Below are 21,125 nucleotides of genomic sequence, written 5' to 3'. Positions count from 1 at the left end.
AAAAACAGCATTTATTTGAAATATAAATCTTTTGCAATATTTTAAATGTCTTTACTGTCACTTTTGATAAATTTAAAAGTATTTCTTTAAAAAGTCTCACTGCCGGCAAACTTGTGAACAGTACGAAAAAATAATATTGACCGATTTTATGCTGTTTTATGCAACAATATAGCTCATCTTGTAATTTAACACTCCAGTTAGCATGATCCGGCTGTGATGGCGCTTTTTTATTTTCACAATACCGAGATCAGTGTCTTGACTATGCGAGATTATGTGCACCATTTGTATCAGTGAAAGACAGCAGTATGTTGTGTCAACATGCAGACTTTATATTTTGTAGATGTAGTAACATTATCCAAGGCGTCACATACCATGCACTGTTTGAGGGAAGTGTTTGGTTTCACAGTCACAGGAATGAAACTTTAGACTTCTTGCACCATCCAATAAAACTTGTCTTCATTTTCTACATGTTATCATTGCATTTCAAGGTTGTTCTCATGATATTAAGATTGGGAACATCATGCATGTGGATTTGTGGAGTAACATAATCAAAGTAGAGCAACAGAAAGGAGGTTAGCATATCCCTGAGGACAGGACAGAAGGATATCAGACACAGAGAGCTCTTCTTTTGTGTGTGTGAAAGAGTTTCAATGTCAGACAATATCATTGGTTATGCAACTAGGTACAAGTTAATGGCAAAGACAGCCTCCAGCAGTTTGTGTGTATCTGACAATGAATACTTCTTTTGAATTTCATCATCATTGAACAACATACATAATACAAACTGACAGGCTGGACAAACAAGATACTTCCATGGAATATTATATAACCTGAATTCACCCTATATAATATATACAAACACACACGCATAATTATTTTATTCACATTTAAAAACAATAAATATATAGTACAAATGTATGGTAAAAATCTAAAATGAAAATCAATCAAAAGATACTAACTGATAATAACTGACACGATTTAACTGACTAGGAATAATTACTGATCAAACTGCAAATTATTTAATTCCCAAACATCAGAATCAGGATCATGTGTATTCTGGCTTGAACAAGAACCAGATGCATGTACAGAAGATGTGAAAACCGTTCAGAGTGTGTGACGTTTCCAGCAGCTGTTTCTGGAACAGTGAAAGTGTGTGTGTGTGAGACAAGAAAAGAGAAAGAAGTTTCCAGATGTTAGTTCTGGATCAGTGAGCATGCACCGTCCTGTCCTGATAAACACGCACTGCGGCTGGAGAATCCCTGAACATCCATGAACTGCAGAACTTTAATTTGAAAATCCCCCAAAAACGAGTTGAGTGGTGTACCAGCCACATCCGTTCAAGAAAATTGGCAACTTTTGGGTTAATTGGATAGGATTTGTGTAGTAGGTTGTGTAGTTTTTGTGTAGTAGGTTGTGTAGCATATTTCTGGCATGGATTGGAACTTGCTCTTCAGAGAGATGACATAAAATGCATGTGGTTTTCAGCCTGTACAACAAATAAGCTCACTGGCAGAGATAATTTCTTATCTTTAGGCCATATGTGGAGGAGTCAAACTTTAAAAAATACTGCCCTCTGCAGATGCAAAAGCATTTTACATATTTCCCAACGTGCAAGCATATGGTGAATATTATGCGTGTTAAGAGTGGTTCTCAAACTTTTTTACTCCAAGGCCACTCTTTGTCCGAGATCTTTTTCAAAGGGCCTCCTATCTAGGCTGATATGTACATCTGGCACTTCTGTTGTTAATTAAGATTATGTAAATATAAGTACATTTAAATAATTTTAAGACTTACTGGAAGTCCCCCTGGAAGTTTGTCAAAGAGTGAGCCCTGGCTGCCTGGTTGAGAACCACTGTGTTAAAAGCTTCACAACCAAATCTCACACAAATTACAGTTTTTTACAATCACTAGGACCCATTTCTCAATACTTGGGTCACTTTTTCAAAACTCTTCACACAGTGAGCAGAACAGAAATCCCTTACTGTTGCACAATGTCTGAAACTTGACACTCAAACACCAGAACCACACACCAAATCTGCAAAAACCATACACTAATTCTCGGCCTTCGCCTTTCAATTGCATAAAACACTTTTTGCAAAACACAACACACAATTCTCTATGTAACACACAAAAATCTAACAGGAAGCATATTGATTTCCTTTTACGGACACAACCACAGCCGTTTCTGTCCAACTACACATGGTTGATGTATTTCTTTTCTTTCGTACTGTGTAATACTGTATTCACAACCACAAATGCTTACAGTAAAAAAATAAATAGTTTGGTTTCAAACTTGCTTTCATGGTACCAATTTTTCATCATCTCTCTGCCAATTTACCTTTCGCGGGAGTTTGATTGACAAGCGATCTAACCAATCAGAACGCCGCATCCGCCATTTTGTCCGACAAAGCAGCCAGTAGTTAAAAGATTAACCTCGGTGGAGTTAAACTTGAAAAATGGTGTGTATTGACGTCTTTCCGCGTTGGAAACAACATTCACTCTCATGTTCATGGACTAATAGGAAGAGATGATCGGTTTTTACGAGCGGTTGAGCTGAGGATCTACAGCAATCTGTCACGACCATGGTCACGACACATTAAAGAGCAACAAAACGGTTTTTATTGTTTGAATTTCTTTAATAACTACACGGTTTGAAAGCTGGGACTTTGTTTAATATCATAAGTAACCTGCTTTGTCTTGTCTGTCGATGTGTGGTCAGTGTCCTCTTTGTTCCGCGATGTATTTTTCACTGCGTGTGGACTGTGGAGTGACAGCGCCACGGCTTGTCGGACAAAGCAACAGTAACTTAGGGGAGCGGGGCTCGGCGAAAGGCTAATTACTTTCAATATTTTACAGAAGCTCATGAAATAAGACCTTTAGTTTTTGAATTACTAAATGATATATCCAAAAATAGAATATGACAAGACAAATGTTTGCTTTTGAGATGTGTTTGTGATATTTTGAATGCAGTGCTTCATTTTGCAAGAGATTTGTGCGTAACGTTTTGAAAAAAAAAAAAGAGATAAAGTTTTGAAAATGTAAGCAGTTGAATTTTTTTTTTTTTTTAAATATTTTCTTTGTTTTCTTCCTGTTTTTGTTTGGTTGTCATAGTAATTCTTTGATTAGTGCACACCTGTTTTGTATTGAGTTCATTATCTTGTGTATTTAGGTCCTTCAGTTCATGCTGTCATGTGTTGATTGTGGTTTACAGTATATAGTGATGTTACACCTGATACTGTACCTAGGCTTCGAAGCTTGTGTCAAGAGTGTCATGTACTTCCCGCCTGAGCTCCATATAGAGGCTTGGATTATTTGTTTTAGTGAAATGATGTTACTGGTGACATTCAAAGCCTCATTTGAGTACTTTGAGAAAGGGTTTACTTTTGGCAGAACTATGTTTTCCCTCTCATGTTACACAAGCATTTCCACTTTTCTCTGTCCAGTCCACCTAAATCACTTTCACCTAAAGAACTCCATGTTTTTAAAAGGTTAGTTCACCCAAAAATGAAAATTATGTCATTAATGACTCACCCTCATGTCGTTCCAAACCTGTAAGACCTTCGTTCATCTTCAGAACACGGTTTAAGATATTTTAGATTTAGTCCGAGAGCTTTCTGTCCCTCCATTGAAAATGTATGTATGGTAGACTGTTCATGTCCAGAAAGGTAATAAAAGGTCCATGTGACATCAGTGGGTTAGTTAGAAGTTTTGGAATATACGTTTTGGTCCAAAAATAACAAAAACTACGACTTTATTCAGCATTGTATTCTCTAAACGCATCACTAAATGTTAAGTGAATTGCAAAACTGTAAAATAAAGGCCAACAAATTTGCATTTTCTGTGAAATCACACAGCACAGCAGCTTTAGACTGTTTATTAACAGTCCTCATTTACAGTCTCAAATACAGAAACATTCCAAAACCTCTCTCTCACACACACTCTCACACACACACACATACATTAAGCATTCGAGTTGTAAATGCAGTCATTCACACGTTAGAATTGTTCTGCTGTGGACAACTAAGCAGAACATATTGAGAAGCACTTTAAGTCTAGTGGATCAGTCAGGGCTCAAAGTATAGTAAAGATAATAAGAAAATTACTGAAAGTAAAAGGGGTACAAATTAAACAGCATTCAAAAAAGTTGGAAGACCAAAATACAATTCACACACAAACCCTAAAATCCACTTTAACATAGAAACACTTGAAACATAACGTGATACACCTGTTCAAATTAATCAGATACTGTATACCTATGCGTTATTAAAGAAATTAAATTTAAGGAAACAGGGAGTGGAAGGTAAAATTAACAAAGCTTGTTTAAAGTAAAATATAAGAACACAAATCATGTTAATGGAAGTGTCTTTCTGTGTCAAATAATAATCACACACACACACACACATGTAAATAAACAAGTGTTAATTTGGGCATTTTCTAGTCTCCCAAAGCTTCAAAAACCAAACACAAAACATGTGAAGCTGATCTCTGCATGGAACAAAAAACTTTTAAAAAACAGCAAATTGAACATTCCAACTTTATATAACAGGCATCCAAAAAGCTCAAATAATAAAATATTTACAAAATAAAGCACAAAACCTTTCATATTCCCAAAAGCCTCATTTACAACTACAGATTCACAGTGAGGTTGTTGTTTGATCTTGGTTTGCTCAGTATTTGTAAGGGGAATATTGCAGCTGTGTGTCTGTGAAATTCCTTAAAGTAGGTTTTAATAAGAATTCCTCCAGCACAGTGCTTCTCAAAGCTGTCCTGGGGATCCCCTAGCACTGCATATTTTGGATGTCTCCCTCATTTAACACACCTGATTCAACTAATCAGCTCATTAGTAGAGACTGCAAGACTGTAATGGGGTGTTACTGATGAGGGAGACATCTAAAATGTGCAGTGGTTGGGGGTCCTCAGGACAGCTTTGAGAAGAACTGCTCCAACACACACAATCTAGAGATACTGCATAGCAAGGAGTGTAATAATTAAAAGTGGACAGGTGGAAAAGAGAAAACACACAAACCTGCGGCAAGATGGAGAGAAAAGCACAACCACATCAATCTTTCAGAAGGGAGCTATGACATCATATGTGATGTCATCAAGCTCAATGAGCGCTGCCATGGCCGCACCTGAGGGCATTGCCATAGCGATGTGGTTTGTGTGGCGATTTTGTGCACAGTGAGCAAGAGGCAGTTCCTCTCCAGTCCTCTAGGTGTCCTCCTCTGGCAAATCCACTCCTCTTCTTCTGAGCGTTTCGGCTCCGCTCACTCGCCGCCACTCTTCAGTCTTTCCTCCGTATTCGTCTTCATCATCCTCTTCCTCTCCATCTGCTTCCTGCTCATCTTCAGACTGCTGCAAGAGACGGACCTGCCCCGCAGGCAGTTTCCCTACAGAAACATTTATGCATCCACAATTACACAATATCATCTTAGCATTTTATAATAGTTTCTTTTATGTTCTCTGTTATAAGTTATAATCCCGTAGTCAAGCAGTAGTAGGTTCATATGAACATTCACACTTACTGTGGTGATAATCTGATGCAAATCGTCGTGATGGGAACACAAAATCTGCGACAAAAACCAGCACCTGAGAAAATAACACAATTGATTTCAATTGAGTTTGACGTTAGCATGTTCTAAGTTAATGACTTAAAGGTGCCCTAGAACCCTTTTTCACAAGATGTAATATAAGTCTAAGGTGTCCCCTGAATGTGTCAGTGAAGTTTCAGCTCAAAATACCCCATAGATTTTTTATTATTCAATTTTTGAACTGCCTATTTTAGGGCATAATTAAAAATGCACCGATTCTGTGCGTGTCCCTTTTAAATACTCGCACTGCCCGCCCCCAAGCTCACAACTCTATAATACAGTTCATAAACAAAGTTCACACAGCTAATATAACCCTCAAAATGGATCTTTACAAAGTGTTCATCATGCAGCATATCAGATCATGTAAGTATGGTATTTATTTGGATGTTTACATTTGAGAATATGGTCATGCAGAATTAAGCATTAATATGTGCTTTATAAGTACTAATACAATAGTACAGCCTTACAGTATGCAAGCTAAGCAGCAACTAGTTAAAAGTGAGAATTGTTCCCCAATACTAAAATGTTACCCTGAACACATAATACGCATACGCATAATGTCACCGCTTTCACAAATTTGCATTTTTGTAACTTACACTAATGATAACGGTTATCGTTTTCAAGATTTTAAACATTTGGACTTTGAGGGCCCCCAAAACACTGTTGTTGTATAAATGACTGGCCAAAACGCATGAAAAGTTTTCCATTTTAGTTGAAAATGGTGTCATGTAAATGGGATTCTGGGATTATCCACTCCAAAAATTACACTTGGAACAGATCTTAAGTACACTACCGTTCAAAAGATTGGGGTCGATAACATTTTTTAAAAATATTAATACTTTAATTCAGCAAGGATGCATTAAATTGATCATTTCACCAAAGAGTCCTGAAAGAATGTATCAAAATTTACACAAAAATATTAAGCAGCTCAACTGTTTTCAACATTGATAATAATAAGAAATGTTTCTTGAGCACCAAATCAGCATATTAGAATGATTTCTGAAAGATCATGTGACACAAAAGTATAATGGCTACTAAAAACTGAGCTTGGTTATCACATAAATAAAATTAGATTTTAAAATATACTAAGAGAAGTTTTTAAATTGTATCAAATTTTCACAATATTACTTTTTACTGTATTTATGTTATATATTTATAATTTTATAAATATTTTTATATATTTATATTAATGTTATACTCACCAATCCAAGAGCTAATCCTGAGACGAGTGTTGCCAGAGCAAATATCCCATAAGAGCCCCAAACCGGGACGCCCAGCTGCTCCGTTAAGTAATTATGGCAATGCTGAAACACAATATTAAAAGATCATTTAAATTAAACGATTATAAATGTATCAGGTATTTACTATAATATCATTACAGTCATAAAATAACCATATATTTTCTACTGGCTTCAAATTATGCTTACAAAAAGCTCATGCAATTAAATAATTTGAATCAAATCACATTTCAAATCTTTTTTTTCTAGCTGTGTCAAATGCAGGATAATGTACAGTCAGGTAATTGTTATTGAAAAAATACCCTTAAGGGTGATACAAGTTCTCTCTTCTGTAAATGAGGGGGTTTATTTTACTTTATTGACTAGCTGACTGTATATTATCCCTCAGTGTCTGCTGCTGGTTCCTTCACCATTAGTTTGAGGTATAAATGAATTGTGCCTGTAAGTTGTAACTAAATTATTCACAAAATTGCTAAGAAAATAGTGAATATACATTTAAAATTAAACACACAGAACTGATATGAATGCAGGCCCACACACTCACCCTGATGAACATGGATAACTTAAAGAGGGCAGACATTGCGTTCATCCTACAAAAACAAATATCAGTCAGACATTTTTCAAATCAAATGTAAAAACAGTCAGAAAGCAGTACATTAATAGCATGCTCTCCCTTTTCTGGAGACTTTACCAGACTCAGCCAGAGCCTTTTGCATTATTACAGAATTTAAAACCACCCACACACAGAGCAAGTACTCACATGAAGGAAGAGGGGCCGAACCAGGAAGAGACCGGCTCTATGCTCTGCCATTTCTTCTCTTCAATGAAGCTCAGGAAGTCCTCTTTAGTTCGGGGTCCTTGATATCTCCGAAACACACCATCTTTACAGCTGCAACACACAAACACACACACACACACACACACACACACAATCAGCTATATTTAACCATTTATAAAATGAGTTTTCATCCACCAACAGAGGGACTGTGCAGATGACTAAAAACAAAGCAAATGCTGATGTCTACACACTCTAAAAATAGATGGTTCTTAGAAGGTTCTTTACACATAGTAACAGTTCTATTCAGAACAGTATGGCCCTGAAGAACCCTTTATAGACTGAAATGGTTCTTTGTGTTAGGAGTTTAGGGTTCTTTTTTCCTGCATTTTTGTGTTTCAAATCTGTAACTGTCAAAGACACACCATTACTGGTTTTCTACTGCGGTCAAGCCAGCCGCCACCCAGAAATGAGCGGTCAATCTAGCCGCCCCTATATTTCGCGGTCCGCGCATACACTTGGTATTACGGTAAGACTGTCTGTGAACCGATCTGAACGTGATTTCACATTCATTCATTTATTCAGTCAGTCAGTCAATAAAAATAACTAAAAAAAAAAAAATATTTCACAGCTCAATTTCACCTGAAAATGATAGTAAACCTCAAAGCCTGACATTGTATGCTGCTGAATTCCAAAATTAAAGCCCTCCAACACTCATACGCTGTTTTGTCCATACATTGTGAAACTGAATACATTTCACAGAACTATTTTACCTCGTGTGGAGAGGACACCTTATCACAGTGTTAACGGCACCGTTTCAGCAGGATATTCTGATGTTGGATTCCAAAATAAGAGCCCCCCCAAAACTCATGTTTGTGCTGTTTTGTTCATATTTTCAGAAATTCATAAAAAATAAAATCCTAGTTTCCACAGACTAATTTCACCTCAGCTGGAGAGGACACATTCTCACAGTGTCAACTGCACCGTTTCAAGGCATTCCGATGTTGCATTCCAAAATAAGAGCCCCTCAAACCTCATGTTTCTGCGGTTTTGCTCATATTTTCAGAAATTCATAAAAAATAAAATCCTAGTTTCCACAGAATAATTTCACCTCAGGTGGAGAGGACACCTTCTCACAGTGTCAACTGCACCGTTTCAAGACATTCTGATGTTGCATTCCAAAATAAGAGTCCCCCAAAACTCATGTTTCTGCTGTTTTGCTCATATTTGCAGAAATTCATAAAAAATAAAATCCTAGTTTCCACAGAATAATTTCACCTCAGGTGGAGAGGACACATTCTCACAGTGTCAACTGCACCGTTTCAAGACATTCTGATGTTGCATTCCAAAATAAGAGCCCCTCAAAACTCATGTTTCTGCTGTTTTGCTCAAATTTTCAGAAATTCATAAAAAATAAAATCCTAGTTTCCACAGACTAATTTTACCTCAGCTGGAGAGGACACATTCTCACAGTGTCAACTGCACCGTTTCAGGACATTCTGATGTGGCATTCCAAAATAAGAGCCCCCCAAAACTCATGTTTCTGCTGTTTTGCTCATATTTTCAGAAATTCATAAAAAATAAAATCCTAGTTTCCACAGAATAATTTCACCTCAGATGGACAGTTCACCTTGTCACAGTGTCAACTGCACCGTTTCAAGACATTCTGATGTTGCATTCTAAAATAAGAGCCCCTCAAATCTCATGTTTCTGCTGTTTTGCTCATATTTTCATATTTTCAGAAATTCATAAAAAATAAAATCCTTGTTTCCACAGACCAATTTCACCTCAGGTGGAGAGGACACATTCTCACAGTGTCAACTGCACCGTTTCAAGACATTCAGATGTTGCATTCCAAAATAAGAGCCCCCCAAACTTCATATCTATGCGCTGTTTTGTCTATACATTCAGAAAATCATAAAAATAAAAGTCCTAGTTTCCACAAACCAAATTCACCTCAGGTGGACAGTACACCTTGTCACGGTTTCAACTACACAATTTCAAGACATTCTGATGTGGCATTCCAAAATAAGAGCCCCCCAAATCTCATGTTTCTGCAGTTTTGCTCATATTTTCAGAAATTCATAAAAAATAAAAGTCCTAGTTTCCACAAACCAAATTCACCTCAGGTGGACAGTACACCTTGTCACGGTGTCAACTACACAGTTTCAGGACATTCTGATGTGGCATTCCAAAATAAGAGCCCCCCAAAACTCATGTTTCTGCTGTTTTGCTCATATTTTCAGAAATTCATAAAAAATAAAATCCTAGTTTCCACAGACCAATTTCACCTCAGCTGGAGAGGACACCTTCTCACAGTGTCAACTGCACCGTTTCAAGACATTCTGATGTTGCATTCCAAAATAAGAGCCCCCCAAAACTCATGTTTCTGCTGTTTTGCTCATATTTTCAGAAATTCATAAAAAATAAAATCCTATAGACAAAGTGTATATATGAGATTTTGGGGGGTTCCTATTTTGGAATACAACATCAGAATGTCCTGAAACAGTGTAGCTGAAACTGCGAGAAGGTGTACTCTCCAGCTGAGGTGCAATTGATTTGTGGAAACTAAGACTTTTATTTTTATGATTTTCTGAATGTATAGACAAAACAGTGCATAGATATGAAGTTTGGGGGGCTCTTATTTTGGAATACAACATCAGAATGTCCTGAAAAGGTGCAGTTGACACTGTGAGAATGTGTCCTCTCCACCTGAGGTGAAATTAGTCTGTGGAAACTAGGATTTTATTTTTTATGAATGTCTGAAAATATGAAAATATGAGCAAAACAGCAGAAACATGAGTTTTGGGGGGCTCTTATTTTGGAATGCAACATCAGAATGTCTTGAAACGGTGCAGTTGACACTGTGAGAAGGTGTCCTCTCCAGCTGAGTTGAAATTGGTCTGTGGAAACTAGTTTTTTATTTTTTATGAATTTCTGAAAATATGAAAATATGAGCAAAACAGCAGTAACATGAGTTTTGAGGGGCTCTTATTTTGGAATGCCACATCAGAATGTCTTGAAACGGTGCAGTTGACACTGTGAGAAGGTGTCCTCTCCAGCTGAGATGAAATTGGTCTGTGGAAACTAGGAGTTTATTTTTTATGAATTTCTGAAAATATGAAAATATGAGCAAAACAGCAGAAACATGAGTTTTGAGGGGCTCTTATTTTGGAATGCAACATCAGAATGTCTTGAAACGGTGCAGTTGACACTGTGACAAGGTGAACTGTCCATCTGAGGTGAATTTGTTTTGTGGAAACTAGGACTTTATTTTTTAGGAATTTCTGAAAATATGAGCAAAACAGCAGAAACATGAGTTTTGGGGGGCTCATATTTTGGAATGCAACATCAGAATGTCTCGAAACGGTGCAGTTGACACTGTGAGAATGTGTCCTCTCCACCTGAGGTGAAATTATTCTGTGGAAACTAGGACTTTATTATTTATGAATTTCTGAAAATATGAGCAAAACAGCAGAAACATGAGTTTTGGGGGGCTCTTATTTTGGAATGCAACATCAGAATGTCTTGAAACGGTGCAGTTGACACTGTGAGAATGTGTCCTCTCCACCTGAGGTGAATTTGGTTTGTGGAAACTAGGACTTTTATTTTTATGATTTTCTGAATGTATAGACAAAACAGCGCATAGATATGAAGTTTGGGGGGCTTTTATTTTGGAATGCAACATCAGAATGTCTTGAAACGGTGCAGTTGACACTATGAGAATGTGTCCTCTCCAGCTGAGGTGAAATTAGTCTGTGGAAACTAGGACTTTATTATTTATGAATTTCTGAAAATATGAGCAAAACAGCAGAAACATGAGTTTTGGGGGGCTCTTATTTTGGAATGCAACATCAGAATGTCTTGAAACGGTGCAGTTGACACTGTGAGAATGTGTCCTCTCCAGCTGAGATGAAATTAGTCTGTGGAAACTAGGATTTTATTTTTTATGAATTTCTGAAAATATGAGCAAAACAGCACAAACATGAGTTTTGGGGGGGCTCTTATTTTGGAATCCAACATCAGAATATCCTGCTGAAACGGTGCCGTTAACACTGTGATAAGGTGTCCTCTCCACACGAGGTAAAATAGTTCTGTGAAATGTATTCAGTTTCACAATGTATGGACAAAACAGCGTATGAGTGTTGGAGGGCTTTAATTTTGGAATTCAGCAGCATACAATGTCAGGCTTTGAGGTTTACTATCATTTTCAGGTGAAATTGAGCTGTGAAATATTTTTTTTTTAGTTATTTTTATTGACTGACTGACTGACTGAATAAATGAATGAATGTGAAATCACGTTCAGATCGGTTCACAGACAGTCTTACCGTAATACCAAGTGTATGCGCGGACCGCGAAATATAGGGGCGGCTAGATTGACCGCTCATTTCTGGGTGGCGGCTGGCTTGACCGCAGTGGTTTTCTGGAGCTCGGCCATCCAGTTACAGACTGTCAACACACTCTAACTGGTTGTAACTGGTTTCCTACCAGTCATGTCTTTTTCTTTTTTTTTTTTCTTTTTTTTTTTTTTGTTTAACAGAACATGTAGCCTAAGTTTGAGCAGCTCTGTTCAGTTAGGGTGCGTTCACACTTGTAGTTCGGTTCGTTTGGTTCATTTGGTCAGGACCAAAGAAGAAAACAAAAACAAAAACATTTAGTCCTGGTCCGGTTAGCGTTCACATTGGCGATTTTATCACCGAACCTTAAGGCATAGGGATACATTCACAACGTGATTGGTCGGATTTTATGACGTATTGAGACGGAACTTACCGAACATCCAAAACAATGCTGTTTTCTGAGGTAAATGCGCTCGTTGTGTGTGCGTAGCGGTGCGTAGCCTGCATGTGATGGTATTTTGGCCAGCTGGGAACTCGTGAAGAGCTTTTAAATGTGTAAAGTAGTCAAAACACCGGCGGGAATCCATCCGTCACACACACAAATGATCTGCCGTCTGATGCCTGTGATGGGCAAACTCGCGACTATGACAAGAAAAACCGACATGCGTGAGGATTCCGTCCTTTTTAGGGTCTCGTCTTCCTGTTTTTGGTTCGGTTACATGTCTTTGGTCCGTGTTGCGTTTATATCATTCGAACCGCACCAGAGTTCGTTTGGAAGCGGACCGAGACCCATCTTTTCAGCGGTCTCGGTCCGCTTGTTTGGTGCGCACTAGGGTTCAGATGGCAGCGTTCACATATGTTCAAATGAACCGCACTATCCGAGAAATCGCAACAGGGTTCGTTTTAATCGAACCAAACATGACAAGTGTGAACGCACCCCTAAAGGATTAGTTCACTTCAGAATGAAAATTTCCTGATAATTTACTCACTCCCATGTCATCCAAGATGTTCATGTCTTTCTTTCTTCAGTCAAGAAGAAATTTAGGTTGAGGAAAACATTCCAGGATTTTTCTCTATAGTGGACTTCAAGGTGGTTCAACGGGTTGAAGGTCCAAATTACAGTTTCTGTGCAGCTTCAAAGCGCTCTACATGATCCCAGCCGAGGAATAAGGGTCTCATCTAGTGAAACGATTGGTCATTTTCTAAAAAAATAAAAATGTATATACCCTTTAACCACAAATGCTCGTCTTGCGCTGCGATCCACACGTGATTACGTAATGACGTTGGAAAGGTCACACGTGACCTAGGTGAAAGTACAGATCCAGTGTCTACAAAGCAAAAGACTAAGTCAATGCCCTTTACAAAACAAGGTAAAACAACGATGTTGGATGATTTTGAAGTTGGAGGAGAAAATGAGATGGAGATTTTCGCCCTACCGCGGTACTTCCGCCTACGTCACACGTGAGTATATACATTTATTTTTATTTTTTTTTTTTTTTTTTAGAAAATGACTGATCGTTTCACTAGATAAGACCCTTATTTCTCGTCTGGGATCATGTAGAGCCCTTTGAAGCTGCACTGAAACTGCAATTTGGACCTTCAACCTGCTGAAGTCCACTGTATGGAGAAAAATCCTGGAATGTTTTTTCTCAAAAACCTTAATTTCTTTTCAACTCAAGAAAAAAAGACATGAACATCTTGGATGACATGAGGGTGAGTAAATTATCAGGAAATTTTAATTCTGAAGTGAACTAATCCTTTAAGGATACTTCTCTCTCCTTTACTAAGTAACAAAGATATTGAATGTATGATCTGTATTGTTAGATTTATTATTATTATTATGTTTATGCACAAACATACCCAGTAACAAAACAAACGAACAAACATTAAAGCAATCCCACTATATCACTTTTCCTTTTAACATTGTAAAGGGCTCACATACTGTACATTTTTGCTAATTTTAACCTTCATAAACATAATTTTCTTTACATAAACAATTGGAAGAGCCACACTGTAACTCTAAACTCAATTGTGTATTTCAGATACTGTCACATCCTACAACATCGCCATCTGCAGAGAGAAACGGCCACACAATTACACCAAAATGACTGACTTAAAGACATTATCAAGGATTGTGAAAATATTTCACTGTAACTTGGTGTTCATTAGGCCTACATCTATTTTGCGTTTCTGTATTTTGTCATTTAATAATGTATTCAGCTAATAACTGTTGTTCGAGCACTATCATTTTTGATAAAATTTCACATCAATAAAAAATAAAAGTACGTACTTGACACAACATCCTGGTTTTTATTTTATGTAAAACCCTATTAGAGGCTACAAGACATTATAAGACCAGGGCAATAACAAAAAATAAAATAAATAATAATATATTAATACTTATATGTGTGTACTAATATATATATATATATATATATATATATATATATAAATTTATTAATTATGCTAATATTAATATCAAAGATAATAATATACTAATATTAATTCAAATTTTATTTAAACTATTATTAAAAAGTTTCCTATATAGCACTTTCAAAGCATGGTTCTTTATGGAAACTTATAAAAAAGGGTTCTATTTAGAACCTAAAAGGGTTCTGCTATTGTTACAAGCCGAATTACCCTAATTTTTAGAACCATTTTTCTTTAGAGTGTCTATCTATCTATCACTAATTACCAACTAACTTCTAAAGAGAGGGTTAAATGTGTGTAAACTCACTGGTAGATAGTTGGGAGAGCTGTGATGATAAACCTCCCACTCAAACCTGCAGAACAGAGAAACAGAGACAGGAGTGAGTCTCATAAGGACAGGGGATCAGGTGAGCAGAGAAAACAGATGCGAGGAGATAACATTATACCTGGCTGCTCGGTGACATCCACTTTGGCAATGTTCACATCCAAATCTTCTCCCCATTCTGCAAACTCATTCCACACGGGCTGGAGCTGCTGGCAGGCTGGACACCATGGAGCAAAGCTGCAGCAGACAGACAGACCTTTAATCCAATAACACAATCCCAGCCAGAGGAGACACAAAGACACTGAGGCTCATTTGTTTTCCATCGGATCTATTTAACTACTATCCTCTTGTTCGACAGCTCTAGCTGGAGGAAGTGTGCTGTGCAGGGGAAAAAGACTTTATTTCAACTTAAGTGTTTTTGGAAGATAACGCATAAGAAGGATCATGAAATTTCTGACATCATGTTGTTCCAAAGACTTTCTTCTATGGATTACAAAAGGAGATTCTATGCAGAATAACGGCCTCAGTCACCATTCAGTTTCATTGCATCTGTTTTGCATACAATGAAAGTGAATGGTGACCGAGGCTGTCATTCTGTCTAATATGTCCTTTTTCTACTTCATAGAGGGAAGAAAGTCATATGAGGTTAGATTAACATGAGGCTGATTCAATTATTATATTCATTCATTTTGGCAAACCCTTTAACTTCAGACCACAGAACTTCCTCTAACCTGAGCCCAGTGCAAGAACACGGCAAGTAAGAAATAATGAAATAATCTTAGTTAGATATTCATTTACAGTCATGTGTAACACTAATTACCATGCACAAATAAAAACACATTTTTTTTGCACAACTGAATCTAATAACTCACAACTCGATCATCCATTCTCCTGTCAGGATTTCCTCCCAGTTTCCATCTGTGATTACTCTTAAATGACCCGGCTTGGCCGATGCGGGCTGCAGCACCACACATGTCACGATAAGAGCAGAAAACACACACGCGAAAGCTGTCATCTCCCTGACTCTGCATGTGTATGTGCACGCCATGTTTCAGCGCCCACTGCTTCCCTTCCGCTTCCGCCTCCACTCCCACGTGCTGCTGATGGGCGGCGCCGCGTCATTGACGTCATGACGCATTGAAAAGGTTTAAAACATAATTTAACCCACTTTCTGACACTTATGAATTATTTTTGATTGTATGGATTAATGAATTCATATATGCATGTAATTGTATGCCTGGCTCTTTGTATTAGTAGTAAAGGTATTTCATGAAATAACTACTGTTTGTCTTGTTTTATCTGCTATTAGTTATTTTTCTAACTTAAATGATAAAATAAAAGTAATTATACAATTAATTAAACAAACGTTCTTTTAATATATATGTATTATTATATATGTTAATTATATAATAATTATAATACCATATGCACGTTAAATATGCTTATAATTTATTTCAATAACTGTATTTAAAGTTATTTAATTTGTATTTAAATCATGTATTTTCTATTATATTTGGCTCTATTAAATTTGGCTTCTATTTATATTTAAAATAAATATTACATTTTATGTACATATATTTTAATATATTTAATTTCAGGTTTAAGATCAAAAGTTGGCAACTTTTACGGTCAAGTAACATTTATAATTTGCAACAAATAACATCCGACTGTTACATAAAAAAAGCTGTATACTTTTTATTTTTATTGAAAGACACATTGTTGATCAAAAAAAGTCAGAACACACGGTGGCGCTATGAGCTCATAGCTAAGGAGCTGATTTGTGAAAGCCCATGTACTGATTTTACAGCACTGTTTGTGATTTAACATGAGCACAATTTGTGAATCCATTAGGAGAATATACAAATCACGAAGATTGTAGCCTATACTTACAGATTTTGTGTGTGTGCATGTCTGTGTTGAATCACAGAACAATCCAGAAAAGAGAATGCTTCACAGTTTGCTAAAAGTGAAAAACAATCAGGCACACGCACACCCTCAGAGGATGTTGTTATGACTCGCTCTCTGCTGACACTAAATGAGTGCTAATGACAGCAATGATGTGATAATTGCTGTGCCACAGTGAATATGTAAAAAATGTATTGAGCTTGTGAGATTAATGTAATTATTTAAGCTGCTTTATCAAGAAAGGGATACAGGATGGATATATATATATATATATATATATATATATATATATGAAGACTTCAGATGCAAAAGCTTCTAAGTGCCATCTGAAATTTTCTTATAAAATGAGCATTTTTATCAAGCTTGTATGTTTAAGTTCAGTTATTTCACTTTAATGGCAATGAAAAGGACCTATTAATTGCCATTAAAGTGAAATTATTAAACCTAAACATACAAGCTTGATAAAAATGTTCATTTTATAAGAAAATTTCAGATGGCACTTAGAGGCTTTTGCATCTGAAGTCTTCATATATATATATATATTATATATATATATATATATATATATATATATATATATATATATATATATATATATATATATATATATATTATATATATATATATATATATATATATATATATATATGTTTGGGGTGTAACGGTACTCAAACATGATGGTTTGGTACGTACCTTGGTATTGAAGTCATGATTCGACATTGACATTCTCTCTCTCTCTCTTAAAATAATTACAATTATAATTGACATTTTCTTAAAGAATAAAAAATCTATCTCTTCTAATGCTGTGTAAACTATATACAGGGAGCCCACTCTTGCACATTACTATAATATCAAAGGTTATAATTAACAACAGAGTCCAAACTATTAAATTCAGTTGCTATTTATTTTTAGATATAATAAGATATAATAAGATAAGATTATTAGATATAATAATCAACACTAAATATATATATATAAGTATAATCACTGTTTAAATGATTATACATTTTTTTTAAAAAAGTATATATATATATATACTTTTTAAAAAATATATATATAATCATTTAAACAGTTACTGCCATAACTTGTTTTCATAACAAATGTATTTAAACATATTAAATAATTAAGATATTAACAGGAAACGTAAATATAATGAACATATAAGCTAATAAAGTGCATATATTTAGTGAAATGCTCCCCTCAAGTTCATTTCTCTATAGTCAACTAACATGCTGTGGACTAAATGACTTGCCTGAGGTAAATGTAATGCTATACGTGAGATATTTTTTCTCAAGCTGTTTTATTGATGTCTTTTGACTACACATAAACTTATCTATGCATAAATCCATTTTTGTTTCTGCCGGTGGGTGCCCAACTTTAACTTGTTAAATATGGATTTTTTTATTTTTTTGTTTTTTTTACACAAACGCATCGCTTTGCTTCAGAAGGTCTTTATTAACCCCCCGGAGCCGTGTGGAGTACGTTTATGATGGATGGATGTAGAAGGAAACACTTTCTTCAGCTCATTCTAGTGACCCCCATTCACTGCCATTATAAAGCTCAGATGCGTCAGGATATTTATTAATATTTCTCTGATTGTTTTCATCAGAAAGAAGAGAGTCATATACACATAGGTTGACTTGAGGGTGAGTAAAGCTTGGGATAATTTTCATTTGAAAGTGAACTAATCCTTTAAATATAAAACACTTTCAAATAGCTGATTCCCCCTAAAACTGCTTATTTTGTGTGTATTTCTTCATCCATGAGTGTGTCTGACTTTGGATCTTTCACAATTAAACTCTTAAAACACCCTTTTTTGACTCTCATTTGAATGTGAAACATGGAGAATCCTTTAATTTATCTGAAACATCATTTACACCACATCTCAATTTATGTACTGTGTTTGATAACATTCTGTGAACATGAGAAAGGTGAAAATTATATTTATTATATTATTTTTGGAATAAAATGCCTAATCCATTTTTATTGATAGCTGGGATTCATTGTTAGCATTTTATGCGTCCTAAATACAAGTAATATTTTCACACTTACATAATTTGAATCTGATTGCAAATGATGTGCAATAGAAATATTCCATTCACACATCATGTCAAGTGTCCTCACACATCTCATATTCATCTCAAGCATGCTTTTCACTGATAATTTTGTTTCCTTGGTAACCAAGGACACTAAATTACAGATAAAACTTTATTAGACAGAACCACTGTTCATTGTGGTGGAAATAAACTGATATAAAAACTGATATGAATCATTTTCACACCATGTATTTAATGTATTTGTTTATGATTAATTCACTCCATTTTTAAATTAATATAATTAAAAAACTCAGTTTAGGAAGTAACAAACAAACAAATAAATTAATGAATAAATAAATAGAAAAATGAGATATCAGGACGCTCAGATCTGCAGAGTAAATTTTTATGTAATTAAAAGAATCGCTCCTAACATTTTATCCGGTTAACACCATGTACGGAGTGTTACGCAGTGACAGTTCTCATTGACGTCTGCACACACACACACACACACACACACACACGCACGACAGGATGCACGTGGGAGGAGAGAAAACGCCGGAGACAGCATGAATAGGAGTAGGTGGGTAGAAAAATCTACTTTCCCCTCTATTTCTCATCCTCAATCTCAAACAGGCTTTTACCTGTTATGCAAGGCATTGCCTACTCTCAGCATCATAGAAAGAGCATGCTCATTTTGAGATGTACCAAAAATAAATTCCATTCTGTGAACTACTGCCACACACTTATGCAAATGGACAGGCATACTCATAAAAACGTTATTAGAGATGTGGGTTGTCTTCATTAGATTGCATTACAGCTTTTATATAACTGTGGATGATGAACAGCTTGTGCTCACAGACAGAAGAAAAAAATGAACTTAACACTAAATCCACACACAGCACGGTCTGATTGATTCCTATTTGACGCAGAACCCTAAATCTCTATAGCAAGGATGTCGACTGAGAAATCTAGGGACACAGTCCAAGCCAATTTCTGGAGCTGCAACTCCTTCTGCCTGAAGATTTTAAGTCTCCAAAATCTTTCAAAGGATTCAGCATCACCTCCTTCACCACGAGCAGCTCCAGATGGACAGACTGAAGCGGAGAGCCAGGGAGAGCAGTTGCAGAGCTGTTCTAGGTTTACTGTGCAGCTGTGCGTACAATCACTGTCCTTGCAGGTCTTTAGAGATCAGTAGCTTGAGCAACACAGTTTTAGTTTTTCTGAAGCTTTGAGAATGGACTCTTTTTACATTTTCCAATGTTTTCATAAGTGGAAGTCATCATTGTTGGGAAACCTTCTATAGTAGTGAAAAGGATACGATAGCAAAAATTTTTGCATTCCAATTTGCTCCAATATACTGTATATACATATATATATATATATAAAAATCCATGATAGCGTTTCCACAACTCTCTGAAAGAGGGGAAAAATATAGAGAGATTGATTACAGCAGTCAGAAGAGAGAATGATGAAATTTGCCATCACTACCTTTAAAATACTCAAGTGTTAATTTGTGTCAATTTCTTTTTTTGTAAATTACTTCCAAGGAAATATAACACAGAGAACAGAGTTATGAATGTTAATAAAACTTTTAAAAAAATGAAATTATGAAAAAACATTACTAGATTCACGATGTTGATAACTGTGGAAACGTGTCATCTGTGAAGGGTATATTAAAGGCACAATATGTAGTTTTTCGCCGCTAGTGGTCTCCTATTCAAAACAAAGGTGTAGCTTGATGACGCCGAGATTGAGCGCGGAATCTTGAGAGATGTCGTCTTCACCTCACAGCCGGAGGAAAAGAATCGGGACCAGACTCGGATAGAAATCATGTTCATGGATGAGATTATTAATGTTACTTTAGCATGAAGTAGAGCAGGGTCGAGCGCTGTGAGAGCTGAACGAGGCCGCTGGAGAGACTGCTAATGAGAGACGAGCGGGGCAAATCTCGAGAGACTTTTATTATGCCGCAGTCGCCACTTCTGCTTCTTCCGGTCAAGCGTATGTGGGGTAAAGCAGTGCTGTTTATCATATTAGATACATTTGTGTGTTGAAAGTTGTTATAGTGCTACTCTGCATTCGCTCGGCAGCTACTATGAGACACTTGTTTAACACTGCAGTAAGCTAGATCGATATTAGAATATCATATTAATAATTGCTTCATGGCTTGTGTTGCTTAATGACATGCAATTAAATTTAAAACATATTGTATGATGGAGAAAATGCTTTATTACTGATACTAACAATAAAGCTGCATCTGATTATGCTATGTTAGCCACTTGATAAAATAGTGTTGTCTTTGAGGCATGGTAAAGCATGGTACTCGCTGAAAATCAAGAAAACAAGATTTAAACAATAAGACTAAACGTGTTGAGCTACATAACAAGTTTTCTGTCTATAAATGTAACTAAACAGTCGTCCCCTTGTCTAATTAAACATATAATATATTAAAGCGTCTTTAGTATTTTGTCCTGGTTAAAAATAGCTT

The 21,125-nt window shown here is 36.1% G+C and overlaps 1 protein-coding gene across 1 annotated transcript; it reads right to left on the bottom strand.

Moving 5' to 3' along the window:
* Positions 1–3,828: 3,828 nt before the first annotated feature.
* tmx1 (thioredoxin-related transmembrane protein 1) lies at positions 3,829–15,771 on the bottom strand. The gene is made up of 8 exons (XM_067386672.1): positions 15,569–15,771; positions 14,818–14,933; positions 14,679–14,724; positions 7,590–7,718; positions 7,374–7,419; positions 6,794–6,895; positions 5,526–5,589; positions 3,829–5,390 (listed from the first exon to the last, which is right to left on the bottom strand). Exons 1-8 carry the CDS (start codon positions 15,742–15,744, stop codon positions 5,212–5,214), a joined length of 858 nt encoding a protein of 285 aa, XP_067242773.1. The 5' UTR covers positions 15,745–15,771; the 3' UTR covers positions 3,829–5,211.
* Between the last annotated feature and the right edge of the window lie 5,354 nt (positions 15,772–21,125).

The sequence above is a fragment of the Chanodichthys erythropterus genome, chromosome 5 (assembly GCF_024489055.1).
Source record: "Chanodichthys erythropterus isolate Z2021 chromosome 5, ASM2448905v1, whole genome shotgun sequence".
In the NCBI taxonomy this organism is placed as follows: domain Eukaryota; kingdom Metazoa; phylum Chordata; class Actinopteri; order Cypriniformes; family Xenocyprididae; genus Chanodichthys; species Chanodichthys erythropterus.
The sequence above is the reverse complement of the archived record's forward strand: the minus strand, read 5'-3'. Positions and strand labels throughout refer to the sequence as shown.